The sequence below is a fragment of the Balaenoptera ricei genome, chromosome 13, assembly GCF_028023285.1.
Source record: "Balaenoptera ricei isolate mBalRic1 chromosome 13, mBalRic1.hap2, whole genome shotgun sequence".
Lineage (NCBI taxonomy): Eukaryota > Metazoa > Chordata > Mammalia > Artiodactyla > Balaenopteridae > Balaenoptera > Balaenoptera ricei.
In genome coordinates, this window is record NC_082651.1 from 12906806 (window position 1) to 12921838 (window position 15033).

The 15033-nt window shown below is 39.3% G+C and overlaps 1 protein-coding gene across 3 annotated transcripts in view; it reads left to right on the forward strand.

The window, feature by feature from the left end:
- Positions 1–8155: 8155 nt before the first annotated feature.
- ZC3H6 (zinc finger CCCH-type containing 6) overlaps positions 8156–15033 on the forward strand; it is a 51331-nt gene continuing 44453 nt past the window's right edge. For all 3 annotated transcript variants that reach the window (XM_059942886.1, XM_059942888.1, XM_059942887.1), the window contains exon 1: positions 8156–8580. In XM_059942886.1, the coding sequence (XP_059798869.1) occupies positions 8549–8580 (32 nt within the window). In that variant the 5' untranslated portion in view covers positions 8156–8548. The remainder of the gene's footprint in view (positions 8581–15033) is intronic.

Below are 15033 nucleotides of genomic sequence, written 5' to 3' on the forward strand. Positions count from 1 at the left end.
GCGCTTTTCCGTCCCCGGCTCTGCGCACGCCCGCTCTCGCCCTCGCCCCCGCGGCCCTGCGCAGGCGCCGTTCTCCTTCCGGTCGTTTGCGTGTGTACTTCTCGACACGTTATCTCAAGTATTTAGTAGAATTGTAAAACTTAGTCCTCCTTTATTTCCCTTTAGTGAAAACTCTTCGATCGAAGTCACGGTGTTTCTAAGGCATGGTAGCTGACGTTTATTTGAGCGCTCACTTTGTACCAGGCATCATTTCACATTTTCGCTCACCTAATCTTAACAACAGCCCTTTAAGAAATACACTGTTACTTCCCACATTTTCAGATGAGTAACCAGAGCGGTGGACTGATTTTGCGACTTGCAGACTCTTTACAATCTAATGAGATTAAAATAAAGATGACTTTAAGGCCGAAAAGTCCACTGAAAGTACCACGTGCTAAGAGAAATGGGTGAAGGGGGTCCAAAGGTTAAAAAAAAAAAATTTGATTTAAATTAATAAATAAGTAGATAGGTAAAATGTTTTTAAAAGACGTCCAGACTTTAGGAGTGGGGTCCGGGCATCAGCGGGTTTTGGGCAGTTCCCTAGGTGATTCTAAGGTTGAACCTGGGCTAATTCAACAGGTGGGCTTAAGAATGATCAGAGCCAGCTGTGTTCCTGACCTGGGTAAGCGTCCCTCCATTTCTTGTTCCCTGTTCTGTTTTTTTTTTTGCTGTGTGAGGTTTTTTTTTGGGGGGGGGGGATGGTGTCTGGGGTTTTTTTCCCATCTGGTTAATGAGAATGGAAATGCTTGTTCTGCTTTCCTCTCAGACTTGTAGTAAGATCCTGAGAGAAAAGAGTTGAAAGGCTTTGCAAAATGTCAAGCACAGAATACACCTAAGATATTTGTTGTTTTTCCTTGTTCTAAGTCTCTGCCACAGTGAGGCCTTGGAGTAGGGTTGCCAGATATCACAAATAAAAATACCGGAGACACAGTTACATTTGAATTTTGGCTAAGCTACAAATAACTTTGTTACATTTTAGTATGAGTACGTTCCAGGCAATATTTAGGACTTATACATAAATACGAAACGCTTGTTTGTATTTTATCTTGTCGCCTCTTTCCCTGCTGCAACAAGGTGAGAGCCCTGGGCTTTTCACTGGAAGCTGCACACCTGCGGGGCTACCTTTGTTTGGGGGATTTTTTTTGTTAACCATCATTGTGGAGGAAGGCATTTCTAAATCTCTGATTTAAGAGGTAGGTCCTGTGTAGCCAGCCCAAGCCAATAAAGGGCTGTAATGAGTGGTTGCCCCTCTGCCCTGCCGGTCACTGATTCTCACTGAGCGGAGAGTTTGCTTTTAAAACTCAATGAAGGGGGGCTTCCCTGGTGGCGCAGTGGTTGAGAATCTGCCTGCCAAGGCAGGGGACACGGGTTCGAGCCCTGGTCTGGGAAGATCCCACATGCCGCGGAGCAACTGGGCCCGTGAGCCACAACTACTGAGCCTGAGCGTCTGGAGCCTGTGCTCCGCAACAACAGAGGCCGCGATAGTGAGAGGCCCGCGCACCGCGATGAAGAGTGGCCCCCACTCTCCGCAGCTGGAGAAAGCCCTTGCACAGAAACGAAGACCCAACACAGCCAAAAATAAAAATAATAAATAAATAATAAATTAAAAAATTAAAAAAAAAAATTCAATGAAGGAATATCCATTTATTTAGATTTTCTTTCATTTCTTTCATCAGAGGTTTATAGTTTTCCTCATATAGATTATGTACATATTTTGTTAGATTTACACTTGAGGGTTTTTTTTTTTTTGGTGCCAATGTAACTGATATTAAGTTCACATTTCAGTTGTTCATGGCTAGTATGTAGGAAAGCAATTGACTTTCGTATATTAACCTTGCTTTAATTGCTTGTTAGTTCCAGGATTTTTGGTCGATTATTTGGAATCAGCAGTTGCCAAATGTTGGGTTGGGGGTAGGGTAGGGAAGGAGGAACGAATAGGTAGAGCACAGCAGATTTTTGGAGCAATGAAACTATTCTGTATACAGTTATGAGGGACACGTATTATTATGTATTTGTCAAAACCCATAGAATGTACAACACAGAGTGAATCCAATGTAAACTATGGATGTAAATGTATCAATATTGGTTCATCAATTGTAACAAATATACCAAACTAACATAAGGTGTAAATAATAGGGGAAACTGTGTTTTGGGGGGGCAAGGAAACTTTGTATTTATCAATTTTTGTATAAACCTAAAACTGCTCTAAAACAAAGTCTATTAAAAAACAGTTGATAGGGGACTTTTGTGAAATGAATATGCCCAGGGTTAGTTGGGGGAAAAGAGGGTGGGTACTAAGTGCCAAGAGGATTCAGAAGAGCAAAAAGCACATTGGTTGGGAAGGCTTCTTAAAAGGGGTATATTTGAGCTTGGTCTTGAGGTAATTTCCATTAGAAGATATGAAGTTAAATGGGCATTACACGTGGAGAGAAACGTATCAAGGCAGGAAAATAAAGTACACGTTTGAAAAATGGGGAATTGTTTAGTTTTGCTTAATATAATGCCAGTATAAGGGAATCGTGGGAAAAAAACCTCAAAAGGTAGGTTGGACCAATGATAGAGAGCCTGACTTGCTTCTCTTAGTGAAGGACTGTTTGACTCCTGGCAGGAATCAGGGTCCACTTCACAGACAAGACAAGGGAAGTTCTTTGAAGCCAGACATCTTCCCCAGAGAAGTTGTACTTTCCCCTGTTGTTTATATTATTGGCAGTCACCTTCCTTTGTACATGAATCATTACTAAAAATTCAGAGGAAAATTGAATTAAGCTACCTTTAGTATCCTTTCATTGGAGGAAAGTGCTGTATTTCAAAACTCACATTATAGGACTTCCTGGCGGTCCAGCGGTTGAGACTCCACGCTTCCACTGCAGGGGGTGCGGGTTCCATCCCCAGTCGGGGAGCTAAGATCCCAAGTTAAAAAAAAAAATTATTACCATACATACTTTTTCACTTAAAATGTCCAGCATACAGCAAAAGATAACCAGGCAACCAAAGGAAATTAAAGTGATAGGTTAAAAAAAAAAAAAAAGGCACAGCAAAATCAGCAAGCAAGAAAAACTGACCTGCAAAGGCATCAGATACTAGCCTTTTCAGATAAAGACTATAAAAAGCTATACATATGTTTGTGGTAGATTGATTCCCAAATGGCCAGTAGCAAAAATGATTGTAGTGGTTATGAATATTTCATCCTCAATTTGATATAAATGTGTATGTGTACACATACATGTGTGTGAAATATAAATATGTATATTTTATATAATATATGAAATCTTTCCCTCTCCCATTCTCCTACTAACACATGATATATTAATAGCAGTTACCTTTATATCTCATTACTCAAGTTATTTGATATGAAAGGAGTGTGACTGAGCTAAAGGAAAAACTAGAAGAATAAACATCACTCAAAGATGGAAAAGAGTTTTTATCCTTTTTAGGGGAAAGGGTTAACATGTTTTTGGCTGAACATCGTGTAGCTGCATCATAATAGGCAAAGGCATGACTTTGCCATTGTTTTTATTCTGGATGGAAGTTAAGTATGAGTTAAAGTGGTACACATGGGCGCCTGGTTGAAAAGTGTGTACGTGGTGGTTTTCTAGTGTGTCACCTCAGCTGGGCTGCTCTACGTTTTGCAGGATTTCTATCCTTGCATGTTTCCAGTTAGAATGGGCTATCAGAGAGATTTCTGCACAAAATTTGGAAGGTGGAAGTGAAACAGCAGTCATATTGTTTTTATACTCAGGAAGTTACTGCAGGGGTGACAGATGCTGGTGCAACACATGCACATTATCATTTATCGGCTAGTTCACCCTGCTGAAATGGGGCAACAATCACACCTTCAGCTGACACACCTTCCCACAGACCTTCAGCTTCTCCAAATTCTGGGCAAGGTATGTTTAGCTCCATGATAAAAGGCACAAGATTCTCCTTCAAAGCACCCACATTATAAAAGTTGGATGTGGTGAGAGACTAATACAGGTTCTAGTTTGTCCTTAAGGATTCCAGTTCATTTCTACTCTCCTTCTTTACATCCAACTTCCCTTCCTGAACCCTTGCCTTGAAGATCTTAAGTTCTAGACTCAGACAAAAACTTTACAGAGATTATTTTAAACAGTTCCCACAATTGCATTAGACAAATTGCCTGTAAATCTATCTATCTCTTAGTGATTCTGCTTCTCTGACTGAACCTTGATTAATAAGACAGTCTTTAATAGAAAACTAGACAGGGTAGAAGAGGAAATTAGTGAACTGGAAGACAAGTCAGAAGAAACTATCCAGAGAGACCCCCCTCTTTAAAAAAAGAATCTACAAAAGAGACTATTAGAAATAGCAATAATAAATCAGAATGTCTAAATATAATTAACTTTAATCACGAGAAGAGAAAGAGAACAAGGCAGAGGAAATGCTTGAAGAGAAAAGGCTAAGATTTTCCAGAATTGATGAAACATACCAATGCACACATCAAGACACTCAACAAATACCAATCAAAATAATTAAATGAAATTTACGCCTCGACACATCATAGTGAAACTGCAGAAAAGCAGAGAAAAATTTTAAATCAGCCACAGAAAAAACAAGTAAATGTGTCAAAAAGTTAGATGGATTGATGGATGGATAGAGGGAAATATAGATAACTAGTAGTACACTAAAGCAAATAGAGTAAAATATTAACAAAGTAACAAGAAACAGAAAATTGTGAGAAACCACTGGGGATCCAAGGGTAATGGTGGAGTTTGCGGGAGGAGGTGCTACTTTGAAATGTTGTCCATGGTGGGTGTCTTGGGCTTGGGATGGGGGCAGCTTGGGAGGTTCGTGGGAGGAGAAAATAAAAAATAAACTTTTTTGAAACAGAATCACGGACATTTGAGAGAATTTATATTTTCTTAAGCAAGCATGGAATATTTATAAAAATTAATCATGTACATAAAGCATCAATACATTTTAAAGAATAGGTATTATATAGACCATGACCTAGAACACATGATAGTTGAGCTAGAAGTTAAGGATGAAAGCTTTGGGCTATGAATTTCAGAGCAAGAAGCCAACAGGAGCCTGTGTTTATAATGACTTCTGTGAGCATCTGCATCAGTCTTGGACTCCTACCTCCAGATATCTTGTTATTAAAGAAACTTAAAACCTGTTTTTAGTTAAGCCATGTAGCTGAGTTTTCATTATATGCAGTCAAGCTCAATTTGAACTGAATAAGCACCCTTGACCCCAATTAGTATTTTGATAAATGCAAACTTCACAAGTGCAAATTATTAGACTCTAAGCTCCATGAGAACAGACATCCCAAGTAGTTTATCCACAACTTTGTGCTCAGAAAATAGCACAATATCTAAAGCATAGTGACATGATCAATAAATCCTTGCTGAATAAACAAATCAGTGAATCAATTCTCCTAAGATTAAAAGGTGGGGATCAGGGATATATAGAGCTCAGCACATCCCATTCCTACTAATGGAAAAAACAAACAAACAAACCCACATTTCTACTGCAGGTGTACATAAGTGATATCCTAAAATAAAGACTATTTTTTTTTTGTTTTTTGCATCAGAAAATGCTTTCACAACTGCTGAGAGCTGCCTCTGAGTTCAATATCTTTGGGGAAGAATAATAAAGAATTCGGAGGAAAGTATTTAAGAAACAGGCTTAAGGAAGTTTTGATGACTTTTTTTTTTTTTTTTGGCCGCACTGTGGCGCTTGGGGATCTTAGTCCCCCCACCAGGGATTGAACCCTCGCTCTTAGCAGTGAAAGCTGGGAGTCCTAACCACTGGACAGCCAGGGAATTCCCCTGATATGATTTATTGACCTCTGAATTCTATGTTTGAGACAGACACCTGAAGTGTACTATGGACCAATCCTGACCTTTTCCATCTGAGGCTATCAGAGAGCATGAACTAGAGAAGAGACCACCGCCGTCTTTCCCGGAGATGGAGCCTGCCATCTGTGTCAGTATCTTAATCTCATTGGGAGGCAACATTTTGAAAGCACTTTTGCAAAGCCTGGGCTAATATCCAGGTGCTTGATTTTCTTTGGAAAATTTCCAAAGAATGTGATTAAAACAGGTATTTATTTGTAAAGCCCCCTGCCAGAGACTGGGAGACAGGGGCTTATCTTCCTGATGATTACATTTCAAAGGAATGGCTTTTAGGTCCTTGTGAAAGACACTCCTGAACTGTAGGAGATACAAAGGTACAGGGGGGTTAGGGGCCTGTGTCAGGTGTTGGCTAGAACAAACAGTAATTCTCCTGGCAGCATTGAGCTTTCTCAGATGGGCGTTTTAATGGGAGGTGAGAGTCCTCCTAAGGGTCTGGTCTTATGCTGCTAGAAGTCATGCTAGAATATAGCTGTCTCTTGGGGGGTAGGTTTCCCTGGAGTTGTTATGTGCAGAGAGTTCTGCAGTTCTTATGGTCCCTCTTTCAATGTTAGGTAACATTTACGAGGTTGAAAACTAATGATCTCGTTTAATCTCTGTGATGAATGCATGCCTTCTTAATTTAGGCAGTTAAAGAAAAGGTGAGGAATGCTGAGCTTGGATTAGCCCTCAACTTAAATATATCTTATCTAACATCTCTGAGCACTTTTAGATTCGAAGCACATAGCTTCAAAGGAACACCACCTCCTGCCCTCCATACCGCCCACATTGTCACTCCCTTTCAGTTACCCAAGGGAAAAGACCAGGGCCTGACGCCCTATTAAGTGGTGTGCATCAAGGGTCAGGAAGGAGGCTTTTCATCTAGGGAGAACTGTATTCACTGTTCCACACCACGGCAAGCCAAAGACCCTAAAGAAAGTTCGAAAGAGATCCTGATGCCCCCAGATATAGGGGAGAGGAAAAACTGAAATGCAAAGAAGGAACAGCAACTGTTTACCTCAGACGTCCTCGGAAAACTGCAAAGAAATGTCTCTCCTCATTAGCTACAGTAAGATCTAAGTAACATAGCTACAATAGAGACAAAGTAGAGATTCTAATGTAACTCCAAACGCTCATATAGCTGCCTTTGAAAGTTTCCTAGAAATGTATTATGTCCAAACGTGGCAAGTGCCTCCAGAATTATCCATCAGTGTACATCTCCTGTCAACGGCTGCATTCAACTTAGAAAAAAAGAAAAAAGTGCGATTTTTTTTTCAATACACATATCCACATTTTTTAATTGAAAATTTAATCTAATTGCAATTGTTTCTAAATGCACTGCACTTATGCATCAGCAAAACACATTTACTCAAAAGAAGTAAGATATTTGAGAGGATTAATCAATCCATCACGTTAATAAAAAACAAGGACCTTCCTTCAAAACTAAGTAGCACACTAAACAGGCCAAAATGTTGTCATTAAAAATTCTTTTTCTAAAGATCACATTCATAAGTGTAAAGAAATGTAATAGCTAGTTGTTTTTATTTATAAAATATTCGTATGTATTTTGCATATAAAATATCAACGTTTTTATGAAATAATTCAAAACCTATATGATTCTTTTAACGATTTTTGTCATTATTAATAACCGGGTAGGTAAATTTAGTATTAAATATCAGAAAAAGTTACATGCCAAGTTTTCCTCACAACGTGATTCTGAGTATTAAACATTACAAAAAGAGACATTCGCTACAACCTTGAACGAGAAAGTACATTTCCCCATTATTTAAGCAACCAAGGTTTTTTTTTTTTTTTTTTTTTTTAATGACGACTCAAAAAAAAGAATAAATGACGACTCAGCAGCCGCGAGTTATTACCCCACCCGGGCTCACACCCGCTCATGGCTTTAAGGGCCCGTTTGTTAGGGCACGTCTGAAACTCCCCATCACTGGGAGGCGGCGTCTTGCAGGGAAAACCGCGGACCGCGGCGGACCAGCTCTGGAGGCGCGGAAGGACTGCAGGTCCCACGGGACGCCACCCCCTCCCTGAACTACTCCAGGCGCCGCCCGGCACCGCCATCAGAGACTGCCTCCTCCGCCGCTTCGCAGGGGAAGCGTGAGAGCTCGCCCCCGGAGGTGATTGACGGGGCGTCTCCTCCAATGGGCGGCGCGCTCGGCCCCGGCGGGCTGGGCAAGGGCCGCGGCACGCGGAGGAATCTCTCCTGCCCTTTAGTCCCGGGCTAGGTGTTGCGGCAGGCGCCATTTTACCGAGTCGCCTGTCGCGGGTGCCGCCATGTTGGTGAGGAGAAATCACCGTTACGGCCACTGTCCAAATCCCCGCGTCGCTGCGCGCCGCCCGCCTGCTCCCAAGCCTCAGCCACCGGCGGCGAATAGAGACTAAAGCGGCAGCGCCGGCAGCGCGGGGCCGTGGCCCAGTGTTTGCAGTTAGAGCCCCACCTCTGTGGCGTGGTTGTTAATAGACTGGAAAGTCTGTGTCTGTGTCGCTCACTAGTAACCGTGAGTTTTTACCACTTCGTCACCTCCCGGCGGCGGCCGGGAGCAGGTACCCGCAGGCGGCGCAGGGATCCTCCCCGCGCCCCGCCGCCGCCGGCCTCGCAGACCTGCCCTCCAGCCCCGCCCCGTTCTTGACCAAACATGACAGACTCTGAACATGCAGGGCACGACAGGTCGGGAACCCTTCTTGTCTGTCTTTCTGTCGGCTGAGAGGAGGGGTCTGGGGCGGCGGGAGCGGGCCGGGGCCGCGCGCCTCCTGCATGACTTAGACGTCTCTGTGTGGCTCCATCCGTCCCATGACGTGCGCCCGGATGGAGAGCCCGGGGCCCGCGGCCGCGGGGAGGCCGACCCGGCCGCGCCCGCCTCCCCGCGCGGGGTCCTTCCCGGCCGGCCCCGCCCCCGGCCGCACGTGCGAGCCCCCCGCCCCCGGGCGGGCTCGGCGGCGCCGGGCGGCTCCCGCGCGCCGGCTCGGGGCTGCGGTCCAGCCCGCGCTCGGAGGAAGCGGTTCCCGGTGCGGGGCCCGGCGTCCCCGTCCGACGAGGACCCGCCAAGAATTGTCAATAACTGGTGATTTATTTGACTACTACCCTAGTACACTCCTAAAAATAAACATGTGTGGTTTTTTGGTCTTTTTCTAGGAAAATTTTAAGCAGCTCCTAAAGGCCGTGTATCTGTACAGGCTTACCCCTCGCAATTTGAAATGGCAAGTTTCAAATGTTAACACAAAATAGAGACTTTGCAAACCTGAGTGTAGCACAGATCTCTCCTAAAGTAAAAACTCCATGGATCGTCCAGTCTAGCCCGATTTTCTAAATACTGTGATGTATCATTTGAACATTTAACTGAGATTCTGATTTTTTTATCTTTACTATGGCTTAAGAGGCCCATTCTTCGTTCCGTTTAACGGTTTGCGGATATTTACTATTTTAAATAGCGCAAGTAGCATCCTTAAGTTAAGGTTAGGTTTTGAATTCATATTGATATCCATCTTAACCGTTAAAAAAGAAAGGGTGGGCTTTCATTCATTAAAATTGCTGGAACAAAATCCATTACATCTGATTCTTATTTAGAAAATTTAAAAGATCCAGAACCCGGCAGTTACTCCCTTGTGAATAGCATTAATCAAAAGTATACATTGTACTCTAGGCTGTATACAAATTGCTGAAGTTTTACCTGTGGAGTAATGTGACCTGTTTTGGTAAAGTATACCAAACACTTTTTTTTTTTTTTTTTTAAATCCAAAAGCAGAAATCACAAACATTACTGAAATTTGAAATATCGAAATATCTGGCAACTTTGAGAGGGATAAAAATGTTATTTTAACAATCTTGGTACCGTAATAATAAATGTAGACGGCCAGAAGGCAAGTTAATTAAACGTGTCGTAATTTTTAGAAAGTCAAAAATGCTCTTAAAAAAAATTATGGGTACGTACGCTTGCACTTGACACATTTTTCATGATTATTTTACATTATCCTGTTATTAAAATGAGAAAATTCTTGGAATGGGTTAACTAATAACCTGCGAAGTTTCCCACTCTATCTGCGGACAAACCAGTGATGGGGTTTTGCTAATGCAACCTAAAATTCATTCTTTTGTGTGAAAGAAGGAAATCTGTTCTCCTCTGTTAGTTCACAGAGCAACGTCAATATGTAGAATTATGTATTGTACATAAGGAAGCAACCATGTTGCCAAATTCAGATATCGAATTAATTTTCTAGTAAGGAACTGTGATGCCAAACTTTAAAAAGAATTTGAAATTTTAAAACACTGAATTAGAAATTAAAAATAAAATTTTAAATAATTCTTTGTAAGATATATAACCAGCTTGGTGGTAGGAAGTAGGGATTAAGCAGTAGTGTATTTAGTCTTTTTTTGTTTTAGGATTAAGAAAACAATATTTTCTAGTGATTTCTGAAGCAAAAAGATTAGCTCTGTTTTAATTTATCCATTTGTTAAGTGGCAGTATTATTCTGAGGCAAGAAGGTTTATCTTTTTCACACCTTTTTTAGTCAACCTACATGAAAAACAAAACAACTATATCTAAAAACAAAGTGAACTAGGATTCAGGAGAAGTGGTTCTAGCTCCAACTTTGCTACCACTTAGCTTTGTGAACTTGAGCAGGCTTAGTTTCTTAATTAAGAGGGTTGTATAAGAATTTTTCGAGTTCTACAGGATCAGTGGTTCTCAACCTTCTCTGGGGAGCTTTTTAAAAAATGTTGAAATCGTTTCCATTGGTCTGAGCTTTAAGATTTTTTAAAGCTCCTCAGGTAATTCTAACATGTATCAAATTGAGAACCACTATACTAGATCAATATTAGCTAATCATCAGAATCACTTTGAGGAATAAAGATTTTTGTCCTGTCCAGAGCAACTGAATCAAAATCTCTAGGGGGGGGGGGGGGAAATCTCTAGGGGAGGATTGTGGTAATCTGTATTTTTAATGGGCTCCCTGGGTAATTCTTAAGAAATTTGGGAAAAAATGGACTAATCTATGGAATCCCAAAATATTCTGTGCTTTCATATTATAGTTATTTTATACTGTACTAAAAGTTTCCATGAATTAGATGGAGAAGATATATGAATTCTGGTATTTGGAGCTTGGCATTGTCTCAGGGATATTCTTTTTTTGTCATTTTTGAAAATTAAGATATTGCGTGAGTGCAGGAAAAAAGTTAAATCTATGATTTTTATTTACAACTGGTATAATTATACAAATTAAAATATTACTATGATGGTTTACATGAGAATTAGATTCTACATATAAATGGAAATTCACAGAATGCACAATTTTTTCTTTTAAAAAAGTGTTTTCTTGTACATGTTTTATATGGTGAACATATTGCATAAGATTTGTTTGCCAAATGAGTTAACTTTAAAAAAAAATACCCATTTGTACTTTCCTTTAAATATTTTCATGCCTGGAGTGAAAACACTGTATTTTTATAAAGTGTTATTAATATAAAAATACCTATAAATGAACTTGTGACTACGTAGACTGTTAGAAGAGGACTTCTGCATAGATCTTTAGAATTAATTAATAGAGATGGAGAAGGAGTTGGAGCAAGTCAAAGGGAGATAAAGTTCTTGTCTCTCTTTGCATTCAGTTCTTCCCTTTCATCCAGTTCTCTTAGGCACAGCTCCAGCCACCTAGCTTTATATTTCAGCTGGATGTTGACCTAATTAAAACAACTCACAGATAACTCTTAAAGGCTAAATACTGTGAGGCCCTGTTCTGGACACATCTACAGTTGAGAAGGAAAGATAAATATATGCCCAAGTAATTGTTACATTTTTTGAAATATGCTAAAGGTAAAAAGTTTTAAGGGCCTACACTGGGGAATAGGATAATTTTAACATGATCAGTATGAGAGCTTGTGATTCTCAGAGTCTAATTGATAGGAGGTATGGGTAATACTTTCCTTTGGGAGGAAGTTATTCTTTGCCCACGATGAACAACCTTCCCCTTCTTTCCCTCCTCTCCCCGCTTTCCTTCCTCATGTAAACTGAGATCACCAAAACTCCAGCTAGTCAGAATTGTAGTAGTTTATATTTCCCCTTCCTTTCCCTCCCCCACATAGCGATTGAAACCTTACACCGGAGAGTATGAAGAGGTGAGGGTGAAGAAGATGATTACACTTTCCATTTGTAACAGGGCTTTCCTTTGGCTCGCACATTAATTCCATGAGGTAATATAGTATTGCAATGTTCAGTAATTTCTCTGAGATCCCACAGATAGAGCCTAGGTAAGAATCCAGAATGCAAACTCCTACCTGCAGTGTTATTTTTAACTCTTCATTAAGTTTGCATGGGGAGGTAATCCAGTAAGTTCTAGCCTTTACTTCTTGAATTGTTTGAGATTGAAATGTGGTATATTTAAGACAGCTCCGTTTTCTGAATGAAACCTTGGTTCTGATCCTAGTTTTTTTTTCCTCTAGCTTGGTTAATGCTCTCTTCTTTTTCATGATTATTTTTCTTATTTGTGAAATAAGGTGGTTGAACTAGATCACTTCCAATCTCCCTTCCTACTTTAAGAAGTCAATAATTTTCATTTGAAAAGTTGCAGATGCCTTTTCTTACATCAGAGTTCACTTTAATGTCCTACACAATGTCTGGTTTTACAAACAACCAGTCAAATCATTATGCTGTACACCTTAAACTTACACAGTGCTGTATGTCAATTATATCTCAATGAAACTGGAAGAATGAATAAATTAACTAATTGCCTAGTGAGGGAAGGCATTGACTCCAGTAAACAAGAGATTGGTAAATTTCTCAAATTCACAGAGTAAATCAGTGGGAACTCAAATAATCTGACTCCAGAACCCACACTTTTATGGTAGAATAGACATCTTCATCACATGAGAATGTATATATACATATCAGAATGCCAATTTAGTCATGTAAAACGAGTTTTTAAGGTGTCCTAAGTTAATTATCATTAAAATTATAAAACCACATAAAAATAACAATCTGTTTATAAAAGTGGTACAAAAATAACCTAGATTTAGAACTCATGATATTCAATAATATACATATGTTGCTGTTTATAATTAACGTACTTGAATTCATTTGGTCCATATAGAAAGAACAGATATTAATGTCTTCATTTTATGTTGCCTCCATTTTGTCATAAAGATAGGAAATCTGATATCAGATGCTAGGTTGGATTTGGGACACTTGAAAGTTTTTTTTGTTTTGTTTTGTTTTTTTGAGGTATTACTTGATCACAGGCAATTTCATCCTAGTTCATTATAAATTCATCGTATATGACAAAGGGTTTTTCTAAATTTTAAAACATTAAAAATTGAATTTATAAAGAATATTACTTTTTCACATTATTTTAAAAGGGATTATGAAATCAATTAAATTAACTTAAATCTACAAATTTTTAACTATAGAAAACACAAGTTTCAAACTATTAAGGGAATTCATTGAAAATTCGTAAGAGATCAGAAGAACCGATACCTCTTTTTTTTTTTTTTTTTTTGGCTGTGTTGGGTCTTCGTTTCTGTGCGTGGGCTTTCTCTAGTTGCGGCGAGCGGGGGCCACTCTTCATCGCAGTGCGCGGGCCTCTCACTGTCGCGGCCTCTCTTGTTGCGGAGCACAGGCTCCAGACGCGCAGGCTCAGTAGTTGTGGCTCACGGGCCTAGTTGCTCCGCGGCATGTGGGATCTTCCCAGACCAAGGCTCGAACCCGTGTCCCCTGCATTGACAGGCAGATTCTCAACCACTGTGCCACCGGGGAAGCCTCAGAACCGTTACCTCTTTGCTTGGATTTTCCTTGAATACTCGCAGCTGACAATAAAATGTTAGATCACTAGTACTTGTGTGTGGGGTTAAGTTCTTTATAACCTCTACTCTTTGGCCTATAAAGGAGATTGTGGGTTGATTTCTTTTCTACACCCTTGGAGTACATAGGAGTCTGTTTTAAAATTATGTTTTGTGCAAGCAAATGAAAATGAAATAGAATAACGCATCTAAGTTAGAAATACCTACATATTTGACTTTATATATATTACATATATATATATATATATATATATATTTTTTTTTTTTTCCGAATGCCAAATGTCCAAGTGTGAAAACCAATATTTGACCAAAGCTAGGGCTGAAGCCATAGATTAAACTTTTGGAATATATGAATAAATCTGAAATATTGTCCCTCAAATTATTACAATTTATTATTAGAAATTTTAGTGATCTAATTTTTAAAATAGGACATTACAGTACAGTAACAATTTTCAGCACTGCCTCTTGTTAGGTACTCCTGTGATTACTGTAATGCACATGATAGTGAATGGAGGGTCATTTTCAACTGAGATTAGTGGAATTCAAGAAAGTTGAGGGAACTTTTTTTTCCTCTAACATTTTCTTTTTTATATATTTTTTAACTCTCTGGGGCAAACATGATTGATTATGTTGCACATAACTGAAGTTTTTTCTCCTCATGAAGTTTTGAGGTAGCAAAGTTAACATTCTGTTTTTCATTTATCCACAAAAGATGTGAATTCCCAAATGGGATTTTTTTTTCTTGAAAGATTTATGGAATTAAATAATTAAAAACTAAACATGGTCTTTAGAAGTTATTTTGTTGAATGTTATGAATATTAGTATGCCAAATAATTGAACAAAGTTAGAATTACGACATATAATTTCTATTATTCTGCTTTGCATTTTTTATTTAAATTTTTATAATTATTTGTCAGTTCAAAAAGGATATAATATTCTTTCTAAAGTCATCAGCTAACTCACTCTTGCAGTATTATTACTTTATTTTTCTATTTGACTACTTGAAAATTAATTTGTACGTAAAATAGCTTTCATAATCAATTGTGACATTTTTCTCTTGCATTAATGTACATTTATACTTCATCTAATTCATAAAATGTCAATATATAACGCACACAAGGAGATTCTAGTTCTAAGTTGTACCTAAAATACCTTCTTAACTTGGAAAATGAATATTCAGATACTAACAGTAAATTCACTTGACATGGCCTTTTAATATATGACCTTGTTACACTAAACTAATGATCACACAATCCCTGATCATGTCACATTCAGGGATACCAGAGCTGACTTGAAGGAGGCCAAGGCAGAACGAAGAAAGGTACTTTAGTTGGA